Source organism: Stenella coeruleoalba, assembly GCF_951394435.1.
Source record: "Stenella coeruleoalba genome assembly, chromosome: 3".
NCBI classification, from domain to species: Eukaryota; Metazoa; Chordata; class Mammalia; order Artiodactyla; family Delphinidae; genus Stenella; species Stenella coeruleoalba.
This window is the reverse complement of record NC_137148.1, coordinates 163,115,978-163,139,220: the sequence shown is the minus strand read 5'-3', so window position 1 is coordinate 163,139,220 and position 23,243 is coordinate 163,115,978. Positions and strand designations below refer to the sequence as shown.

General features: G+C 48.7%; 2 protein-coding genes across 8 annotated transcripts in view; one reads left to right on the top strand and one right to left on the bottom strand.

Moving 5' to 3' along the window:
- Positions 1-10,831, bottom strand: part of ARMC6 (armadillo repeat containing 6) — a 13,749-nt gene extending 2,918 nt beyond the window's left edge. Inside the window, 5 exon segments of the mRNA XM_079919043.1 lie at positions 1,433-1,517; positions 1,519-2,019; positions 5,032-5,114; positions 6,272-6,441; positions 10,693-10,831. Of these exon segments, the coding sequence (XP_079775169.1) occupies positions 1,433-1,517; positions 1,519-2,019; positions 5,032-5,114; positions 6,272-6,398 (796 nt within the window). The 5' untranslated portion in view covers positions 6,399-6,441; positions 10,693-10,831.
- The window catches only part of SUGP2 (SURP and G-patch domain containing 2), a 31,291-nt gene continuing 18,800 nt past the window's right edge, over positions 10,753-23,243 (top strand). For 3 of the 7 annotated variants that reach the window (XR_013827899.1, XM_079919014.1, XM_079919013.1), the window contains exons 1-4: positions 11,019-11,137; positions 12,597-12,728; positions 16,722-18,329; positions 21,305-21,425. Coding sequence is in view for 6 of the 7 variants with exons in the window: in XM_079919014.1 (XP_079775140.1) it covers positions 11,107-11,137; positions 12,597-12,728; positions 16,722-18,329; positions 21,305-21,425 (1,892 nt within the window). In the remaining variant the exon portion in view is untranslated. The other 4 variants (XM_079919015.1, XM_079919017.1, XM_079919016.1 and 1 more) reach the window with 4 other exon arrangements.

Here is a 23,243-nt window from a genome sequence, read left to right as displayed (position 1 = left end):
CGGCTAAAAAAAGAAAACCATAATAGTGCTATAATAAGACATCCGAGACTATTTTTATGATCTTGGGTAGGGAGCGACCTTTCTAACTGCAACAGGACACCTAGAAGCTGCAGAGGGACATATGGATAGAGTTGACCTGAGCAAAATTAAACACAGATGCTGAAGACAAAGCTCAGAGCACCAGGGAGGAGAGGCATGACTGAGAATGATGGGGGAGGAGAGTTAGGGAGTTAGCAGGGGGGCACAGAGGGCCATAATGACACAGAGCTCAGTGATGGTCATTTACAGGGCCCCCTGGCCAGGACACAGTCCCCAGTGACTCCATGAATACTAATCCAGGTGTGCCGTGGAGGCATTCTCTAGATGTGGTACATCCACGGCCAACTGACTTCAAGGAAATGACCCTTGACGGTCTGCGTGGGCCTCATCTAATCAGCCAAAGACCTTAAGAGGGAAACTGAGGTCTCCCTGAAGAGGAAGAAGCTCACTGGCAGAGTACAGTGTTGGTTCCTGCCCCAAGCCTCCGGCCCGCCTCACAAATTTCAGATTCAAAAGCCCCACGACCACATGAACCAATTCCCCGCAACAAATCTCTCTCTCTCTCTCTATATATATATATACACGTATATATGTATACATATATATACAAAAATACACACACACACACACCCTACTGGTTCTGTCTCTGTGGTAGCACTCTCACTGACAGGAGCTCCTGCAAATAACAAGGAAGATGCAAAGTACCCCTTGGAAAAGCAGCCCAACTTTGCAGCTGGTTTTCACCCCCTCTGGAGGTGTGAAGGGGAGAATGAGGCAGGCCCCAGTCCCCCACAGACAGGGCCAGAGTCGCACACACCAGGCCTAGTGAGACAGCCAGGGCCACAGGACAGGCTGGAAAGGGGAACTCATTCTTCTAGCACCTTCTGTGCACCAGACCCCAGTCAGGCCTTTTCCAGTGGGTGCAGTGGACAGAGGTCAGGGGCTTTGGTGCCCAAACGTCAGTGTTGTGACCTCCCTTGGCTGCCTCATCAGGGTCACCCCAGAGTCAGGCACATGGACATGCACAAGAATGGGCGGCCAAGTATGGACCAAAGTGTAAACCTCCGCCTGGGAGCGGCCACAGTGAGTGCCAGCAACACTCCCCCATCTTCGGGAAACAGCACCCTTATTTTTCCCTTTGAGGAGCCCCCTTTTCCACTCTCAGTCTGTGTTGCTGGACAGAGCCAAGCCCCCTCCCCAAATGGTTTAGGGATGAGCATGGGATGTGGTGTGGGCCAATGAGTGCTGGCTTGGAACTCTCCTGGAGCAACTAGGAGTAAGGACACTGTTATGCTAGGGCTGCCATGCAGGTGGGACCAAGCTGACAAATACAAGAGTTGCCCAGAGCCAGCCAGACCTGAAGCAGTCCTAAACCCTCACTCACTCTTGCCACACCTGCTCCTACCTTTGGCGGCCTCAATGAGCACCTTCAAGCCTCCATTCTCCTGCACGATCATCTTGGCATGGTCATGGGCACGGGCCGAAGGGCACACGAATGTCATCATCAAAGGTCATGATGCGTAGGCCCAGCAGGCCCTCCCTGACCACGTCGGCGCAGCGGCTGTGCCGGGCAATGGCACCAGTCAGCAGGGGTAGCACACCGGCCTTTACCAGGCTCTGCCGGTTCTGCTCGTGCTTCAGGCAGGCGTGGCGCACACAGCGGATCCCCGAGCAGGTCACGTTGGCCGAGTCAGCATTCCGGGCCAGTGTGGCCACCAGGAGCTGCAGGCCCTGCGTGTCCAAGAGGTCGGGCTGGCCATCAGTCAGGGCTGACAGGGCATTGAGGGCCTGGAGCAGGAGACCCTGGTCACCTGCTGTGGCCAACTTCCAGGTGGCGAGGAGGATGGGGTAGGCCCCCTTCTCGGCTGCCAAGAAGCGGCAGGCCTTTTGCTGCTTGCACTGCTCGCAAAAGCGGGCGAGGTGCGCTGACACCTCCTGGGGGTGAGAGCGGGCCATGGACTCCTGCAGGTCATCCAGGGCCTAAGGGACATGGGAGAAACCTCAGTGTCAGCTCAGTCCAAAGACGGTCACAGCGACAGTGCTGCACCCCTGTGGGATTCCCTCGTGTGGGATCTGGGCCTTGGTGGAAGTTCTGTGGGGCTAGTTTCAGCTGTGTGGGGCAGCTTCCACACCTGTGCTTTTATTTATTTATTTTTTAATATTTATTTATTTGGCTGTGCTGGGTCTTAGTTGCGGCATGCAGGATCTTATAGTTGCAGCATGTGGGATCTTTAGTTCCGGCATGCGAACTCTTAGTTGTGGCATGTGAGATCTAGTTCCCTGACCAGGGATTGAACCCGGGCCCCCCTGCATTGGGAGCATGGAGTCTTAGCCCCTGGACCACCAGGGAAGTTCCCACTGAGCTTGAGAGGCCATGGAGGGAGGGAGGGAGAGGGAGAGAGAAAGAGAGGGGCCCTGCCATCTCAGTGTCCCTGACAAGGAGCCACACACACGAGTACAGACATTAAACATTCTAGCTCTAGCTGCCATTGCATGAGAGGCCCCCAAGTGAGACCAGCGGAAGAAACATCCAACTGAGATCAGTCAACCCAGCAAAATCATCAAAAACAATAAAATGGCTATTGTTTTGGGTTGTTTGTTGTTTTTCGGCCATGCCACGTGGCTTGCAGAATCCTAGTTCCCCGACCAGAGATCGAACCCGGGCCCACAGAAGTGAAAGCACGGAGTCCTAACCACTGGACTGCCAGGGAATTCCCCTTGGGTTGTTCGTTATACAGTCATAACTAACTGACATACCCACCAATGGTTAGCTCTCTAAGGAAGGTGAAAGCCACCCTTACCAGTCCTGCCCATATCATATACCTCCTGTTCATCTCTCTCATTCACTCCACAAATATTTACTGAGTACCTGCCAAATGAAACCATGCTGTACACACGGTTGGTTTACCCATGTTCAACTCTAAGCCCTTAGGGAAAAAGCTTATAATGAGAGAAGACAATTTGAATAGGGCACACAAGTCTAGTGGCCACTCAATGCCATGACCTGAGGACCTGTCTCAGCTTGAGCCCAAGATGAACCCATGCCCCTGGAGCTTATGACATCATTTGCATCCAGCCCTGGTGAGGGTGGGTCTACAGATACCATCAGCCCGAAGTGCTTTGATTTGGCCTCGACTGCCATGAAAGTCAAGAATGCCTGTCAGCCAACCCTCGCTGAGCTCTGATTTGTGGACTTAACTAAACATATGTTATGATGAAACAGAATATTAAGAAATAGATTAGGGCTTCCTTAGTGGCGCAGTGGTTGAGAGTCCGCCTGCCGATGCAGGGGACACGGGTTCACGCCCCAGTCCGGGAAGATCCCACATGCTGCGGAGTGGCTGGGCCCGTGAGCCACGGCCGCTGAGCCTGCGCGTCCGGAGCCTGTGCTCCGCAACGGGAGAGGCCACAACAGTGAGAGGCCCGCATACCGCAAAAAAAAAAAAAAAGAAATAGGTTAATTGGCCCAACATTGTAAATCAAATCTACTTCAATAAAAACGAAAATTTTTTAAGAGGTGAAAGAAATAGGTTAAAACCTATTTGTGTGTGTGACTTGAATAGACATTTCTTCAGAGAAGATACACAAATGGCCACTAAGCACATGAAAAGATGTTCAACATCACATCATTAGGGAAATGCAAATCAAAACCACAATGAGACACCATCACGCCCATTAAGGTGGCTACTATGAAAAGAAAAACAAACAGAAAATAACAAGTGTTGGTGAGGATGTGGAGAAACTGGAACCCTGTGCACTATTGGTGGGAATATAAAATGGTGCAGCTGCTGTGGAAAGCAGTATGGTGGTTCCTCAAAAAATTAAACCAAGAGATCCAGCAATTCCACTTCTGGGTATATACCTAAAAGAATTGAAAGGCAGAAAGGCAAAAGGCAGAAACAACTCCAGTGTCCATCAATGGACGAATGGATAAACAAAATGTGGTGTAGCCATACAATGGAATATTATTCAACCATACAAAGGAACACTATTCAACCACAAATACTACAACACGGATGAACGTTGAGGACATCATGCTAAGTGAAATAAGCCAGTTCCAAAAGGACAGATACTGTATGATTTCCCTTAGGTTCACATCCACGGCTGTCTCCCCCTCCTGCTTTTTTTTTGGGGTGGGGGGGAGGTGGTCCATGCTGTGTGGCTTGTGGGATCATTTCTTCTCTTTGGATCTCAATTTTCCCATCCTTTAAATGAGGATGATAACCCTACCCTCACAGATGTCTTTGGATGAATAACTGAAATGGCATGAGGAAAGCACTTGGCACAGAACTGAGTCCACAGCCGGTTCTCAATGAACACTAGAACCTTCTGCTGTTTTACCAACAGTTTACCAGTTTGATGGATGACCTTAAATAAAGGACTTAACCTCTGTGAGCTGTACTCTCGTTGTTTGGGTCACTGGAGAGCAAGGGCAGACTCTGGGCCTCCGTTTCCCCAACAGGAAGCCAGAGATGACACCACCTACCTTGCAGGCCAGTTTGAGTGCTAAGGGGATGGGCTGTAATGTGCCAGTAAAGAGTCGGTGCTCAGTAAGTGACAGCCTTACTATGATTGCACTCTCTTTTCCTGGGATTCCTGTCCAATTTTCTGAGCAAATCCAGTGGTTGGGAGGCAGAGAGAGGCTCCTCCAGGGGGCCGTCTACCCCAAGGCTCCCAATACCAAGACAAACATGAATGCTGTCTGCCCCTTATGTCTGGAGTGCTACCCACTCCCCGTCCACTCTAACAGCTCCAATCCCAGAATGTGGCACGTGGGTGGGTGGACAGATCACAGTGGTCCCTGAGAGGCCCTCTGACGTGGACTCAAGGAGCCCTGGCTGCACACTCAGGCTTGCCTGTGCTTGCTGAGTAGGCTCTGACCTTCTGAATCTGTGTCTGCCATCTGGGAACCAGGGAAAGGGTGCCCCTGACAGAGTTATGAGGTGATGCAGGACCATGCGTGTAAGGCCCACGTGGGCTGCCCTCTCCTACCTGCAGGATGTCATGTGTGGGCTCCTGGGGTCCATCCGCAGAGACTTTCGGCGTCGTCTTTACAATGTTGCCCAGATCAACCCCTGAGGGGGATGGGGAAGTCAGGAAACAAGTGACAGCCATCATCCCCATGGGCCTGCTGGAGTCACACCTCATGTCCCTTCAGCTGGGACCACCTACTCTGGAGGCCTTCAGGGATCTGCCCAGCTCCCCACCCCACTCCCTCCCTGCCTGGGCAGGGTCCAGCAGCCACGCCCACACGGGGGTGTGGGGTGTGGGGGTCTTTGTACCTTGGCCCCAGCCAATGGGAGCAGAGGAGTAGTGAAGCTACACACCAGCACCACAGTGAGGGACACACTCTGTCTGGTGGGCTGAGAAGGGAGGGTAACCCATGGCCTTCTCCCTTGGGGCTCCCATTGTTCTTCACCCTGGCTGCATCCCCAGCCTCATTTGCCCCCCCAAAGGAAGCCCCCACTGTACAGAACCTGTCTAGGTGCCCCACCAGCCCCTGTCTAGTGTCTATACACTACTCTGTGCCCGGGACACCAGCTTCTGACGTCGAACGCTGGATCCCCAGTCTCCCTTGCCCTCTGGCGTCTGACTGGGTTTGGCCAATGGGAAGCCGGACTCAAGATCAGGGGCAGGAGGAGTGGGAGGGCAGGGTGTTCATCCCCAGCGTCCTGCCTCTGCCTCTATCAGACGACTCTCATCCCTTGCCTTGGCCTGTCATGGGAAGGGGGAGGTCCCTGCTGTGGCTAGCAGGGTCTAACCCTGCCCACATTATTGCAAAGAGCTCCCTCTTAACCACTCTCTTCCACGGCCTGGCTGGAGCATGTCACCTGTTTCCAGAGGCTGGTGACCAACACCCCTTCTGCCTCCATGAACTCAAGCTGGGGTGCAGGTGGGGCAGGGAGACAGGTGGCCCTTTTTCTCGGGAGGTGGTCAAGAAAAGTCTCTTCAAGGAAGCGACAGTTAAAATGAGACCCACCTTGAAGGACCCAGCCCTGCAGATGTCAGGGTAAGGTCCAGGCAAGTAGAGGGTGGGCTCCAGCGAGGTGGGAGAGGGTGGCCAGCATGCCTGGGGCAGAGTGTAGACAGAAGATAGTGCCCAGGGCTGTCATTGCCAGGAGGGATGTGGTCATGGCAGGATACCACTCTTTTCACATTAAGAGCCATGGACTGGAGGCGACTCTTGGGCAAACAGCCAGACCAGCGCTGAGACCGAGCCACACCACCCTACCTTGTGATTCAAACTGCTCCACGGCCTCTTTCACTGCCTCCTCTGGCCCCAGCTCAAACTCCTCGATGTTCTCGCGAACAGCTGCATCAAAGGTCTCCTGGGTGATGTGCTTGGAGGCCATCTTCATCTCCTCTGTGTGGGGTCAAGGGCACCCAGTAGTTGCTCCCAAGCTGAGAAGGTGAGACGTAAGCATCATCAAGGGTCAGAGGGCAAATGAGAACCTGGCTACCACTTAGGGAGCATCTACCAAGGGGCCAGAGCCTATAACCACCCTGGAAAAATTCTTACAACCTGAGTCACAGGAAAGGGTGATCTCCCAACATCCACAGAATATCTAAAAGTACAGACAAGGGCAGGTAGTTCAGTATATTTTATCTAAAAAATGGGAAATGTTAACATAATGTATGTCCTTATAGTAAAAAGTAGTAACAGTAAAATAAATATAAAATATCTTAATAATATTATATTGTATGTTGTATGATTATAATATACTATAATATTACAATATAAACAATATTATTCACATATTACTCTATTATATAGTTATGTACTTCAAATGTACTTATCTAATGAAATATGTATGATAGCATACCATTGCACTAATAAAATATAAAATAAAAAATGATATTAAATACTTATTTAATTAAATAATAACAATAAGGGCAGTCCACCTGCTGATGCAGGGGACACGGGTTCGTGCCCCGGTCCGGGAGGATCCCACACGCCGCGGAGCGGCTGGGCCTGTGAGCCATGGCGGCTGAGCCTGCGCGTCCGGAGCCTGTGCTCCGCAACGGGAGAGGCCACAGCGGTGAGAGGCCCGCGTACCACAAAAAAAAAAAAAATAAAAAAAATAACAATAAGTAATGTTTATTACTGTTACTATAAATATTTATTATTACTAAATAGTAATAAATAAAAAGAAAAGTAAATCAAAAGCTAATAGAAATAGTTACCTGTAAGGGGAGGTAGAGAAAAGGATGGTGAGAGCAGGAATAGAAGCTGCATTATTCTCTCTTAACATACCTTGTTTTACAGGTTTGAATTTGGAACTCAATTAAATGCTTTATGTGATTAGGAAAAGAAATACGCCAAAATAACCAAAATAAAAATAAAAGCAATCCCTAAAAATCAAGAGCAAAATGAAAGTCATGAACCTAACAGTATTTCTACGTGGATCAGATCATTTCATGCAATTTTTTTTTTTTTTTTTTTTTTTTTTTTTGCGGTACGCGGGCCTCTCACTGCTGTGGCCTCTCCCATTGCGGAGCACAGGCTCCGGATGTGCAGACTCAGAGGCCATGGCTCACGGGCCCAGCCGCTCTGCGGCATGTGGTATCTTCCCGGACCGGGGCACGAACCCATGTCCCCTGCATTGGCAGGCGGACCCTCAACCACTGCGCCACCAGGGAAGCCCATTTCATGCAATTTTAAAACACAGTGATATGACTGTATATTCTTACTGGGATCTACCCTAACGATAAAACTGCAAAAGAAAATCTTCAACAGTTTTCAGTAATCATATTATTGGAAACCACATTAGAAATATTATTCAGAAACAGTTATAGATGTAGCAAATAAGTAATAATGTTTATATCATTAGGAATGAGCATAAAAGAAAAAAGATTCTAACATAAAATCAAAGAAGTAAAAACTCAGAACTCCTAAATTTGAACTGGAAATATGATATGAACTCATGATGCATTTTCTCTTGAGCAAATAACCAATTTTCTATTAATATGAACTGAAAATGCCTGGAGGAAATGACACCACAGCGGCAATGAGCAGCACCCTGAATACCAACTGTGGTCTCTAAACACCATTTCCCACCAAAGAAGCCAGGGCTCTTGGAGTAAGAGTTGATTCCAGGTCTGGGCAGGAAATGGGCCAGAGAAGCCAGGAGCATCAAGTGAGACCAGAAAGCAAAGAAGCTTCTGAAGACCACTGTGGTCATACCGCGTGGTATGGCCAAAAATTTAAAAAATGAGAAATACATCACTTTTCAAACTTATAGTAAAGTTGCAAGAATAGTACAAGGAGCACTGTATAAGCGGAAGGATCTCCTAGCTTCACCAATTGTTAACATTTTGCCGTGTTAACCTATGTGAGTGAGTGTGTGCCTACGAGTGTGTGACACGTACATCATTTGAGAATGCGTTCCAGTCATGGGACCCCTTCCTCCTACAGATGTCAACATGAAAAGGACACTCTCTTATACATTCACACAAAACTGAAATTTAACACAAGAAATTTAACACTGATACAATGCTATTTTCTAACATATAGCACACGATGGACTTTCTTGATTGTTGTAATATCGTCTTTTAAAAGTTTTGTTTTTTTCTGGTCCCGAGTCCATTCCAGAATCATGCACCGTAGAAAGCACAGAAAGTGCATTAGGGGGACAAAGGCACATGGGGGCACTAGGATCGTGGCATGGGAATGTGCAAATTTGGGCTGTGAGGGAAACAAGCCACCCATGCCCTCACTTCTCTTTGTGGAGGCAGCATAGAATGTGACTATTCTATCTGTATTTGTGCATATGCTTGGGCTGGGGGTCATGGGGAGGACAGGCTCCAGGGCCAACCAGGGGGGCTCAAATCCCCAGCCTTACACTTAACCTCACTGTTGGTCAATTCTCACGCGTGACACAGGGACAAACACAGAATCTACCTAGAGGGCTGCAGTGAAAATTCAACCCATCAATCTCTACAAAGCACTTAGAACAGGATTTGGCACAGAGCTCAATAAACATCACCTAGTTGTTCTTTTCCTTTGTTGCTTAAGAGGTAATTCAGCCAGTTTACTGGGGGGTGGCAGACATAAGGCATCAAACACCTCACCTCACTCCCTTGCAGATATCCCCCTCTTTGCTCTCCAGAACAGGGAGCCTGTTTAGGGATTGCTAAGGATTTCCAAATCAAAGGTGGAGGAAAAGAATAAGGATTTTCTGTTTCAAGATAAAGAATTTCTCACTGGGGAGCCCAGGCTGGTGGTGGTGGGGTGCTCCTGGCCAGCTCTGAGGGGCTGGATGCTGCTGGAGGGACTCTGCTTTCTGGCTCTGCCACCAGACGTTGCTTCTGCTACTCTGGCCACGCTTCAGACCCAAGTGGGCCATTGAGGAGTGGCCACTCGGTCACAGAAGCACAGTCCTAAAGGGGAATGTCATTGTGCCTACTTTAAGGATGAGGAATCTGAAGGCCAGGATCCTATCCTGTCTCATTAACACTTTACCTCCACCTACGTCCTCTGCGGAGCTTCCACCAGCCCTTCCAGGCCGCCTCCTCACGGGAGCCCTCCCTAGCTACTCAGACAGAGTCTGTGTACTCTCAGTACCCCCGCACCCTCCCCACCCCAAGGATCTCCCTCTGCTCAGCCCTGAGATCCCTGAGCTGGGGAGGTCAGTGTCTGGCTCTGGAACCACCACTTAGGACAGTCCTTCAGGGTCCCCTGGATCCAGCACAGACCTGTGGAGGGCAGGGACAGGGATGAAAGTACAGCTCATGAGAAAGATGGTGTTTGGGAATGGTCATCTGGGAGCCACCTGGCGAACAGGCCAGGCCAGGAGAGGAAACAGCATTACCGACCCCCACGCTGCGTCCAAGGCATGCTGAGGGGAAGGGAATTATCAAGGCTCTCAACTGACAGCCTGCTTCCCTCTCTAAGCCATGGTTCTGCTTATCAAGAAAACGGTGCCCTGACAAACTGGGGACCCTGAATGATTCATCTTTCTCCACCTGCCACACCACCCTGGTTCAGGTGGCCTCACCTGTTTCCTCCCTGCCATACCCTGTGCCTCTGTGCTCTACAAGGCAGCCAGAGGGAGACTTGAAAGCACAGAGACCGCCTCATTCACCTATTCAAAATCCTGCAGTGGCTTCCCAACCCTCTCAGAACAAAACCCAGTTCCCTTACCAACACTTTCCCTACCTACACCTTCTCACCTGGGCTTCCCCGCTTCTTTCTCATTCTTCCCAGCTACCCAAGGGACATCCTTCATAACCACTTTGTTTAAAGCAGCCCCGCTCTCCTACCGCATCGCTTTTAGTATTTTAATACTATCTCAACATGGAACAAAATGATTCATCTATTTATTTGCTTTTACTGTCTAGTCTCCTCCCCAATGATATTTAACCTGCATGAGAGCTGGGGCCCGTTTTGTTAAACACCTTCCCCCCCAATGCCTAGGATGGGGCCGGACATGCAGCAGGCAGTCAGTACATACATAAGTGTTGAAAGAATGAATAAATGAAAAAAAGCGAAGAGCAGGGAAGTGGGTGATTTTGTCCCTGGGCGGCTTCCGTAACGATCTTTCATCACCCAAAACCAAGTCCCAGAAAGGCGCGCCACAATCACTAGTCCGACCCCGCGGCGTCCACTCCCTGCCTCGCGCACGAGGGGGCTCGGCGGCCACCGCTCCTCACCCGGTCTCCGCGGCCACGTGGGGAAACGGTGAGGTTCGCGGCTGTCACCAGCTGCGGCGCCTCTGGTCCCTTTCGGCCGCCGTACGTGCGCAGGCGCTTTGGCGCCGCCTCGCCTCGGCCTCCCTCAGCCCTGTGAACTGCTCCCGGGGTGACCAAGGGTGACCGTGAGTGCAGGTAAAGCCGAGGGAGCCAACAGCTGTGCGGCGGCGGCGTCTTTGTCTCCTTTTTCGGGCGGTTCCCGTTGCCGCCACTCAGGCAGCGAAATTTTTTTACCTCAGGAGTGTCCGCCCTGAAGACGGGGCAGTGCGCCTGCGCAAAAGGGTTTGGCGGCGGCTGCCTGCGCCTGTGCATCAAGGCTCGGCGGCGGCCTGCGCCTGCGCGGCGCGGCGCTGCGGAGACCGTTGGCTCGTTTGCATGTCCCCGCCTCGCGCGGTGGCGGCGGCGGGTGAGGAACCTGAGGCGGCGGTGGGGGCGGCTCCGCACGCGGTGGGCTCTGGGTGAGGTCCGGGCCAGGGCGTTGTCGACGGATGGGCCCCGGGGTGAGGGCTTTGGGCTGGACCCCGGGAATCCCGGGTCTCCACGATGGCGCAGCGGGCTCAGCCCTTGGCTGCGCGGCGGCCGCGTCGCGTCCGGGTCGGCCTGGGGGGCTGTCTGCGGCCTGCCGGGCCCGACGCCCCCTTTTCTTAGTCCTCAGAGGCCGGTAGGAGGCAGGCCGCGCCCGAAGGGGTTCATTCGTTCGGTCGTTCATTCATTCAACCTGAGCCGGGAGCGACCCCTCTGGTGGGGCGATAACGGCGGCGGGGCGCTGAATCCGGCTCTTTGCCATTTTTAACTGGTTCCGTCCCCACAGCGACCCCCATCATGAGCTGCCCATTCCATAGATGGGGAAGCGGAGGCACGGAAAGGTTAGGTCACTTGAATTGATCTCGGGCCACCTGGCCAGGAGACCCTGCCCTTCGGTAGTAGAGAACAAGGGAGCCCCGGGAAAAGGGCTGAAGGATAGTAAAAGGGGGTGATGGTTATAAGAAATGACTATAAGGCAGGGGAAGACTTGGGTTTTGAGGCTGGAGGTTTCAAGATGGAAGGGAAACCTTGGTGGGTAAGGACAGTGCCACTGGATTGCTCAGTGTTGCTTCTCAGTCTTTTTCTACTCAGTCTTCAGGGCTTTGTCCCCACTTCCAGTGCCCTGTTTTTGCCAGGTTTCAGTCTGGGCTGGCTGACCTTGGATGGGTCACTTAGCCTGAATCTCCCTTTTGCATTTTTGTGTAATTTCATTCATAATAGGACCCACTTCTTTATTGGGTTCTTGCAAGAAGTAAACGGCATTGTGGGAGTCCCTCCCCTGCAACAGAACCTGGCACAGAATAAGTAAGCTGTGTCAGTAGGTCATCATCACTGGTCAGGGATTTCTCCACTCACTCGTTGAGACACCTCTCTCAGAGGGGAAGTTAGCACTCAGAGCCTCTTCACCATGTCTGTGAAAATAGGAAAATGGAAATGGGAAAGATCACATCTTTCCTAACCACCATTTGCAAGGGTTATGCTCCTACTGCCCTACATTGTTGTGTTTAGTTATGTGTGTTGCTTCATGTAGTCCTTCAGCAACCCCGGAGATAAGACTGCTTTTATAGAGCTTCTTTTAAGGGACTCTGGGAAAATGGGCTCAGAGATGCAAAATAAATTATCCAAGATCAACATGCTTGTCTTACTCCTTCTCAGCCAATACACACCTGTGAGGTTCATGAGGGCAGAGCCCCCCTTAAAATAATCTGGCCTCCCTCTGAAGTACCATGACAGATTATGGATTACTGCCTCGTTACTTTGAGGATTAGGTGAAACAGATCAGACTCTGTGAGAATTAGTTGTCATTCTTAGTGTCTTTCGTTTCCCACTTCTCCCTACAGGTCAGAGAAACATGGCAGCAAGGAGAATTGCCCAGGAGACTTTTGATGCTGTACTGCAGGAAAAGGCTAACCGATATCATATGGACCCCAGTGGTGAGGCTGTAGGCGAAGCTCTTCAGTTTAAAGCTCAAGGTAAATTAAAGTGCCTGTTTTTTTGGGGGGGATGGAGCGTGTGTTTAGGGTTGGGACCAGACCCCAATCTGCAACTCCTCAGATCCTACCTTCTTATTTGTTAAGGGGAGAGAAAATTTTCTCTTGGTCCACCTGTCATGTCACATCATTATGTAGAAGGAGGAATTGTCATTATCTCGAGGTTCTTCTCCCCGGGCACCTTCCGCCACCTAAAGACGAGTTCTTAAATAAACCTCCTGGCTCCATCCCCACCATTGCTACCCAGGTTTGAGCTCTTATCAGTTCTCACCAGGATTATTGCAATAATCTCCTCCTGAAAGGTCTTTCAGCTTCTGGCTTCATTTCCTCAAATCTGCTTTCCCCACAGATCTCTTTTTTTTTTTTTTAATTAATTAATTTATTTATTTATTTTTGGCCGTGTTGGGTCTTCGTTTCTGTGCGAGGGCTTTCTCTAGTTGCGGCAAGCGGGGCCCACTCTTCATCGCGGTGCGCGGGCCTCTCACTGTTGCGGCCTCTCTTGTTGTGGAGCACGGGCTCCAGACGCGCAGGCTCAGTAGTTATGACTCATGGGCCCAGTTGCTCTGTGGCATGTGGGATCTTCCCAGACCAGGTCTCGAACCCGTGTCCCTTGCTTTGGTAGGCAGAATCTCAACCACTGCGCCACCAGGGAAGTCCCCCCACAGATCTCTTAATGCCAACCTTGCTGGGCCAAGTCCCTGCTTGGACCCTTGGGGCTCCCCATTTTGGGTTTATATTCTCAGACAAGTGCAGGAGCAGCCGGGTAACTGGTATGTGCAAGACAGGAAGGTCTGGGGGGCCTGTGGAGCTGCTGAACGTAGGCCCTGCCTGAAAACATTCCTTTTGCAAAGTTTTGAAACATAATGCCAGCAGAATTAAAAATGGTGCCCATGGTGCTTCTCTGGTGACACAGTGGTTGAGAGTCCGCCTGCCGATGCAGGGGACACGGTTTCGTGCCCCGGTCCGGGAAGATCCCACATGCCGCGGAGCGGCTGGGCCCGTGAGCCATGGCCGCTGAGCCTGTGCGTCCGGAGCCTGTGCTCCTCAACGGAAGAGGCCACAGCAGTGAGAGGCCCGCGTACCGCAAAAAAAAAAAATGGTGCCCACACAGATTGCGGACAACTTGGAAGTCCTTCACAGCACACGAGGCTCCTAGCCCTCATCCCCTGCTTTGGGCCTGTTGTTTCAGTTATACTGTGTGCCTCTCTGTGTTTTGAATCCCTCATCCCAGCTCTGCATGGTTAATTCCCTCAGGCACTAAGACTCAGCTCACAGGTGCCTTCCCCCAGGAGGCTCTAGTAGGCCTGGAGATTGATTTTGCACTGTGTACTTGCTCCTCTGCCATGGGCTGGCCTCCTCCAGGCCTCCTTCGGGCCTGTGCCGTTTGCTGCTGCACCAGCCCTAGAGCCAGCTGAGGTGTAGAGGAGGCTTTCTCAGTGTTGGCTGGATGAGCCTGAGTGCTTGGGGTAGGGATAACTGTTATTATGTGCTTTGGACCTGGAGAAACTGAGGCTTAGAGGCTGTCTCCAGATTCTGGGTTTTCAAAAATGAGTAGCAGACAAAACCATTCCTATTACAAAAGATGGGAAGAATTAAGTAGTTAAGAATAAGATGTAAAAAGCCTCTTTGCTGTTTCCTTATCCTTCAGAAGTAACCATATCTGTGGTGTTTTGTGCATCCTTTAATTCTTTTAGCCATATGTGAATCCTGAATACTTAATGTGTTTTTATATATATATACGTATACGGGGGTATATGTACGTGCATATATATGTGTATGTACATAAACCTGTGTGTATATATATGGGTATTTGAATCTTGGTTTATCTTTATCTAGAGACTCGAACACTAATACATATCTTAAGTTACCTCAGAAGGGTTGGGGGCAGGGGAGACTGTGAACCCAGTAGGGTGCTAGATGGTTCTTGAACCATTTCTTTGTCACAGAGCTGTATGGTCCATCGGGCAGCCTTTCTCTGTGCGTGTGCTCTACTCTGCACTTTTCCAGTGCCTTGTAAACCAAGTCATTGGAAGATCCTGTTGTGTAGAATGCAACCACTGCTCTACCTCTAGTGCTACCACCCTCACCAGGCCATCAGTAACCATACTGTCTGGATTATCTTGGTGGACTCCTTGCTGGAACATCCACATCCACTCTTGTCCCTTGTGGTCTGTTCCCCACAGAGCAGCCAGTGAGGTCGTCCCTCTGCTCCAACCCTCCCTCACCCTCCACCCCCATGGCTTTCTGTCTCATTCATAGTAAACCCCAGAGTCCTGTCAAGGGCCTGGCTTGATCTGGTACCCACCCTGTTCTGTTTGCATCTTCTGTCATAATAGTTCCCTAATTTTGGTGCACATTAGAATCATTTGGGGGCTTTTTTAAAACCCTAATGCCCAGGTCACACCTCATTCTAGTTAATTAAGTCAGGATGCCCCAGGGACTTCAGTGTGCAGCAGAGTTTAGGTTCTGCCTTCTTACCACTTTGCCCCTCTTTCCCTCTGTTCCATTCTGGCCACATTTGTCCCCTCCTCGTCTTACCTCAGGGCTTTGTCCTCACACTCCCTCTGCCTGGTAGGCTTTCCCCACAACTGCCCGTCCTGACCCCCACAGCAGGTCTCTGCTACTCAGATACAGTGTTTCAGAGTTGGCCACCTTGACCAGCCTGTCTAAAAATGTCCTTTCCTCCTCACATTCCCGCCTGTTTATTTCTTATTGGCACTTTCTTACGCCTCAAGGACTTTTTATGTTTGGCTCCCTCAACTGACAGGTCCAGGAAAGTGGGGTCTTTGCTATCTCCTTTCCCTGTTGTAACTTCAGGGCCTATAACAGTGCTCACATGCAGTAGGTGCTTAGAAAGTACTGGTTGGACAAATAAACTTGGATTTATACAAAGCCCTGGCTTCCTGTGGCCTCTTGGCCCATCATTACTTCCTGGCATCTCTCTCTCCCTTTTCTTACATTTGACTTTTTGACTAGGTAATAGATTCTGATTCAAAAGCTAGAAAGTAAGAAAGGCACTCTGTGCAAAGTCTCCCTGAGGCCCACTGTTCTCATATGCCCATAGTTCACTTCTGTTGCTGGCTTCTTACAGTTTCTTTTTTTTTTTCTTGGCCGTACCACGCTTCTTATGGGATATTAGTTCCCCACCAGGGATTAAACCCAGGTCCTCAGCAGTGAAAGCGTGGAATCCTAACCACTACACCGCCAGGGAATTTCCCTTACAGTTTCTTTATGCACAAATGAGCAAATGCAAACATAGTTTCCTATTTTTCTCATTTCTCCACAGGGTAGGACAAAAGTACACAGTGTTTAGTTTCCATTGTGGCCTCTGTTGTTGTGGCTTGTTTAGCTTCTGTCTTCCCTCCTATCTGCTTCAGTCTCTGTTTTTCCAGGAATTGGTTGGCCTAATGGACCTTGCTGAGGGAGCCTATCAGCCAGCTTTGGGTCAGATGCTCAGCCAAGGCCCAGCCAGCTGTGGTGGGTGCAATGTCAGATATGGCTCCTGCCTCAGTGGCACTGTGGGCCAAGAGTTCCTCATAGGAAGCAGGGGAAGCAGACATCCTCTAGAAAACCCATCTGCTGTGTGATAGAAGTAGAAACACACAGGTGTTCTGGTCGCAGTAAAGAAGCCCAGGTTATTTGGGGACCAGATACCCTTCCCTGAGTCTAAAAGAGGGCTTGTAAAACAGAGCCAGGACAGGAGATCTGAATGAGTGAGAGTCACTGCTGCCCAGCCTCGATGGACTGTCGTCAGGGCAAATGCAGGCCCAGTACTTGTAGGTCTTCTGTTTTTCTAAGTAGTAAATCTATTTTTAAGTGAAACCACACACGTTTTAAATGTTGGCAACGAATATGAGCTTCTAAAATGCACTCTGACTGATAAAGCACCCCTGCTGGCTGGTGGTCTGTGGATCATCCGTTTGCAGCCTGTGGTCTGAAGTACCTTTGTGTTTCTTTCTGGATTGTTTATTTCAGATCTTCTAAGGACAGTCCCAAGAGCCAGAGCAGATATGTATGATGACATTCATAGCAACAGCAGATACACTCTGGGCGGATCTGTAGCTCATCCTCAAGACACTGGGAGAGAAGGCCTGAGAGGTGATATATTTCCAGGACCTTCCTTCAGATCAAGCAACCCTTCTGTAAGTGACGACAGCTACTTTCGCAAAGAATGTGGTCGGGACCTGGAATTTTCCCACCCTGACTCCCGAGACCAGGTCTTCGGCCACCGGAAATTGGGACATTTCCGTTCTCAGGACTGGAAATTTGCACTCCGTGGCTCTTGGGAACAAGACTTTGGCCATTCAGTTTCTCAAGAATCCTCCTGGTCACAGGAGTATAGTTTTGGTCCTTCTGCATTACTGGGGGACTTTGGCTCCTCCAGGCTGATTGAGAAAGAGTGTTTGGAGAAAGAGAGTCGGGATTACGACGTGGACCGTCCGGGAGAGGCAGACACTGTGCTCCGGGGCAGCAGCCAAGTCCAGGGCAGAGGCCGAGGTCTAAACATCGTTGACCAGGAGGGTGCCCTCCTAGGAAAGGGGGAGACTCAAGGCCTGCTCACGCCTAAAGGAGGGGTCGGGAAACTTGTCATGCTGAGAAACATGAGCACAAAACAGGTGCCCACTGTAAGTTGTATCACTCCCAAAACTCAGGGCACTGACCAAATTCAGAAGACCACCCCAAGTCCTGATCTGACGCTGGGGACAAACCCAGGGACGGAAGATGTCCAATTCCCCACTCAGAAAATCCCTTTGGGGCTTAATCTGAAGGATATTCGGCTCCCCAGAAGAAAGATGAGCTTCGATCTGATAGATAAGTCTGATGTTTTTTCGAGGTTTGGGATAGAAATAATCAAATGGGCAGGATTCCACACCATAAAAGATGATGTTAAATTTTCCCAGCTTTTCCAGACTCTCTTTGAACTTGAAACCGAAACCTGTGCTAAAATGCTCGCCTCATTCAAATGCTCCTTAAAACCAGAGCACAGAGATTTTTGCTTTTTTACTATCAAATTTTTAAAGCACTCTGCTTTGAAAACACCCAGAGTTGATAACGAGTTTTTAAACATGCTTTTAGACAAAGGTGCTGTGAAGACCAAAAATTGCTTTTTTGAAATCATAAAGCCCTTTGATAAATACATAATGAGGCTACAAGACCGGCTGCTGAAGAGTGTCACACCCCTGCTCATGGCCTGCAATGCCTATGAGCTGAGTGTCAAGATGAAGACCCTCAGTAACCCCCTGGACTTGGCTATTGCCCTGGAGACCACCAATTCTCTCTGCCGGAAGTCTTTAGCTCTTTTGGGACAGACGTTCTCCTTGGCCTCTTCTTTCCGGCAAGAGAAAATCTTAGAAGCCGTCGGCCTCCAAGATATAGCTCCCTCTCCTGCCGCATTTCCAAACTTTGAGGACTCTACTCTGTTTGGGAGAGAGTACATTGATCACCTGAAGGCCTGGCTGGTCAGCAGTGGGTGTCCACTCCAGGTCAAGAAAGCCGAACCCGAGCCAACCCGAGATCAGGAGAAAACGGTTCCTCCTACCAAACCTGAAATTCAGGCTAAGGCTCTGAGTGGTCTGAGTGATGGTAAGGAAAGCAGCAAAAGTTTCTGTTTGTTGCGATTTGCTTGCTTTTCATGTTTTCTTGTAATGTCTCTCATTCTCTTTGATATTTGTACATAAAACTCCTTTAGCCAGTTGGAAACAAATCAGAATTTTAGTAGTAAACTCACAATGACCAGTATACATGCCTGCCATTCATTCTGTAAGCATGTAAGCATGCGTTAGGAATCTTTTGTCTGTTACAGAAGTCCTTAGACTTTCTGGGTCAAGACTCCTTTGGGAATCTGATGAAAAGCTGTGGTCCTTGCCAGGGAAAATACATATATGTTTGTACACAATGTTGCACGTTCTGGGGTGTTTGTGTCATCCTGCAGCCAAGTTTTAAGAAGCCTTGTTCCAACAGCACCCCTTCTCTACCCCCGCCAAGTTATTACTAGAAGGGAGAGTAAATGCTGGGCACAGTCTCTTAAGAATTCTCCAGGCTTCTAAGGGAAAGAAGTCACAAAACCCAGCCCCTCCTTTGCTGGGATTAAGAGGACTATAGGAGAGGCCCCAGCTCAGCTCAGCATGGGGAGTCAGGAAGGCTATGTTTGAGCTGTTTTGAGGGATGCGTGGTGGAGGCACCTTTTCACCTGGTCGCTTTTCTAGACTGGCTAAAGGTTGAGAGATCACTTAGGTATACCTGGTAACCTGCAGTTAACGAGTTGGCTTACTGGGGAGGGGAAAGACCTAGAAGAAGGTAATAGAAATAGAAATGACTGGCTGGTGTCCCTTGTCCCTCCCCCTTTGCTCTCAGGATGGACGTTCTCACAACCCAGACATCCCAGAGGTCATGAGCACACATAGTGGCCATGTGGCCATTTAGGAAGTCCCCTTTCCCTCTGATAGAGTTTTCAGCTTCCATTGCCCCAGCCAATTTGGGAAGTCTCATTTGTCCCCGAGTCTCTTCAATCCTCTCCACCCTCGTGGAGCCCTGACTGCGACAGGCACTGGGTAGGTCGCTCCACGGATGGGCGGCCACACCTACTCCCAGAGAGAGAGCCTTCCAGTAGTGGGCTCAGGGCTGAAGCAGGACCTCTCCTCCCCACATCCCCAAAAGTAGTGGGGTGGAAAGTCAGTATAACAACGATACTGAAGAACTGTAAGAAGGACAAAAAAGTCCCCCATAACCTAAAGTTGCCTGCCACCATCCCCTGGTTGTGCTGCTATGCAGGCATGCCTGTAGCTGCAGTCTTGCTGTACTGAAAACACTACAGTCTGCTCTTTTACAGGATTATCGAAGGCTCTTTTCTGTGTTTCTGCGGCATTTGCAGCATCATGACTAAATGTGAATTTACCTCACCTCTCCCTTGATGTTGGACTCATAGTGCCTTTTACTAGAGGCTTCTGAGGCTGAGCAGAGCTCAGTTCCCATGAGATTGGCATCTGCAAAGCATTGGCTCCTTTTCTGGTCAGCAGGTAGACAGTACCAGCACCCACGTCTTATGGGGCGCTGCCCTGCCATTACTTCAGTACTGTTAGAAATGCTGAGATGACATCTTTGGTTGTATTTATTATTGCTATTATTTTCGTTAAAAATGTTTTTGAATCCTCCCTTAAAGGAGATAGTCACAGAATGATTGCTGGGCCAAAAGTAGGACCCACTTTCTGGCCCTTACTATGGTCATCTTCTCTAGAGATGTTTGCAATGATGCACAAATTTCATTGTCTTTGAAAGCTTCTGACTTTGAATCTCTTATTCTTTTGTAAAATCATATAAAACTAGCAGTTCTATAGAATAAGAGCTGACAACAAAAAAAGGGAAAGTAATTTCAGAGGGGAAATGACATGACAATTGAAGGATTGACTCATCCTATGTTAAGAACTCACATTGATGTTTAAAATGCCATTCCACAGAACAAACTGGAAAACCTCTCCAGTTCAGGGGTGATTTTTATTGAATGAATGAACAAATAGACCATCTATGCTATTAAAACTAGCAAATATCAGAAAACTAAACAATCTTAGTGTTTAAGGACATAATGCTCTTCTGTGTTGCTGGTGGCATTGTAAATTACAAGTCATTGGAGGAAATTCACACTTTAAGAAATGTTTTCTTTTCATACATTCAGCAGATATTTTCTGTGAACACCTACCTTGGAACTACTGACTTTTTTTTTTTGCGGTACGCAGACCTCTCACTGTTGTGGCCTCTCCCGTTGTGGAGCACAGGCTCCAGACGCGCAGGCTCAGCGGCCATGGCTCACGGGCCCAGCCGCTCCGCGGCATGTGGGATCTTCCCGGACCGGGGCATGAACCCGTGTCCCCTGCATCGGCAGGTGGACTCTCAACCACTGCGCCACCAGGGAAGCCCTACTGACTTTTTAAATTGGGAAATTTTTCTTTGTAAATTTATGTATATGTTTTATGATTACAAAACACATGTGTGTTTAACTTTTATAGATAAAGCAAACACAAAAATGAAATCCCTGATAAATCTACCACCCATAGATAATCTCTGTTAACTTTCTGGTATATTTCCTTCTAATTTTTTTCTGTGTGTCTGTATTTATGTATCTCTTTTCCTTTTTTTCGTATTGCAACTCACAGTTTAGATATACTTTTTACATATTTTATACCTAGATACATTTTATGTCTTTTGTTCTCCCCTTAATATTGTGAACATTCAAGTTAAGATGTGTGCAAAAAGTGGTTAGGAGTTGCTGCACACCATTTTCTCCTATAGAATATGTATATATATTGCTCTGTACAGTCATCGTAAGTTTGTGACTGTTTCTCTCCTAGCGATTATGCTGTTATAGCTTTTGAGAGGATATTTTGCATATTGGTTTTGAGAATAACAGGCCCCTTTCCTCTTTTCAATGCTGGTCTGTCATCTACGAGGATTTCAGTTCCTGGTGCCTGCTTAGGCCCCATCCTAAGCCTTCAGTTCTGTCCTGGTCTTCCCAGGCCCCATGTGGTCCAGTGCGTTTCTCAGAAAAGCCCTTCTGTGTGTTCCAGAGGTCCCCCAGCGAGCAGACCACAAGGTGGTGGACACCATTGACCAGCTGGTCACACGTGTTGTTGGAGGCAGCCTGTCTCCCAAAGAAAGAGCTCTTCTCAAGGAGGACCCTGCTTACTGGTAGGTCTTTAAATGTTGCTCTTCAGAATTCCTCCCATAAAGTACATGGCAATGTTTTTGTTGCTCTGATGATGTCCAGAGAAGAGGGTGAGATGCTTATTTTGTGCTGTGGTGTAGTCAGTGGAAGAGCATGAGGGTGGGTCAGGTTCATGTGGGTTCAAGCTCCAGTCTGCTGCTTACCTGCCATGTGGCCTTCTCTCATCTGGACATGGAGCACTTTGTCCCTGCTGTGCTGGTTTGAGGATGAGGTGAGAAGTGTATGCAAAGAATGAGTGTAAGATAAGGAATATATCACAGCAGTTGTTTGTGATTTATTGCTACTGTTTGTTAAACTGTCTTTTCCTTTTGCCTTATTGCCTCTTCACTTGAATAGAACTTTTTAAAATTAAAGTTTTCACCATAAATATAGTATTTGATCATTAGAGAAGGTAAAGAAGAACAGAAAATTGGGCAAAGCCACCTGTGTGCTTACTGGCATTCACTGGCATTTTTGGGTATTTGCTTCCAGTCTTTCTGCTCATTGCGAGCTGTGTGGTTTTTAACACAGTTGTGATTATGCTGTGATATATGCTACTCCTTTTAGATAACAAAGGAAAATGCTCGTATTCCCTACTTTTTGTAAACATTTCAGATGGCTGTGTTTACCGGTTCGCAGAGTAGGTGATCAGTTTATCTAGCCATTCCTCTCTTGTTGTATTTTTAGAATATTTTTGATTGTACACTATTTTTAATTTTTTCTGTGAATAGCTTAATGTGTCACATTTCTGTGTGTGTTTAGGATTATCTCTAGATTAGATTGCTGGAAGTGGAAAGGTTTTATACTTCGTTAACTTTTTAAAAAATGATCAGAGTGGCATATGCCCTTTGTAAAAATAGAGAAAAGTAAAAAGGCAAAGATGGAGTTACTCAGAGCTCTCCCACTTTTCCCCCACAGTGTGTGCTCTGTAGTTGTGTCCTGTGTTTTAAACTTAACATAATTGTCCTTATTATCAATGAACGCATACTATTCCTTCTTACACAGTATACTACACTCAACCATTGCCCATTGGTGGATTCTTAGATTCTAATAACGTTATGATGAATGTTGTCTTGCTTTTATTTATGTCTACATTTCTGGCAGTTTATTACGGTAGTATCTGGGAGTAAAATTGCTAGTTTAAAAAGAAAGCTCATGTTAGAGGCTTTTGATCTGTGTCAGTGTTTCTCAACTGCAGCATTATTATTATTATTATTATTTTTAAAGAAGATGTTGGGGGTAGGAATTTATTAATTAATTAATTTATTTTTGCTGTGTTGGGTCTTTGTTTCTGTGCTTTGTTTCTGTGTTTCTCTAGTTGTGGCAAGCGGGGGCCACTCTTCATCGCAGCGCGCGGGCCTCTCACTATCACGGCCTCTCTTGTTGCAGAGCACAGGCTCCAGACGCGCAGGCTCAGTAGTTGTGGCTCACGGGCCTAGTTGCTCCGTGGCATGTGGGGTCCTCCCAGACCAGGGCTCGAACCCGTGTCCCCTGCATTAGCAGGCAGATTCTCAACCACTGCACCACTAGGGAAGCCCAACTGCAGCATTATTGATGTTTGAGGCTGGATAATTCTCTGCAGGGGGACTGTCCTGGGCATCCTTGGCCTCCACTCACTGGTGCCAGTAGAAGCCTCCATCCCAGCCAAAAATACCTTCAGACATTGCTCAGTGTCCCCTGGGGGACAGAGTTGTCCCTGGTGGAGACCACTGATCTTTATCATCAGGTTATTTTCCGTGATTGACACCCTCACTGCCACTCCGTACATGTGCCATGCCCTCACATGAGTGTTTTTGACTTAA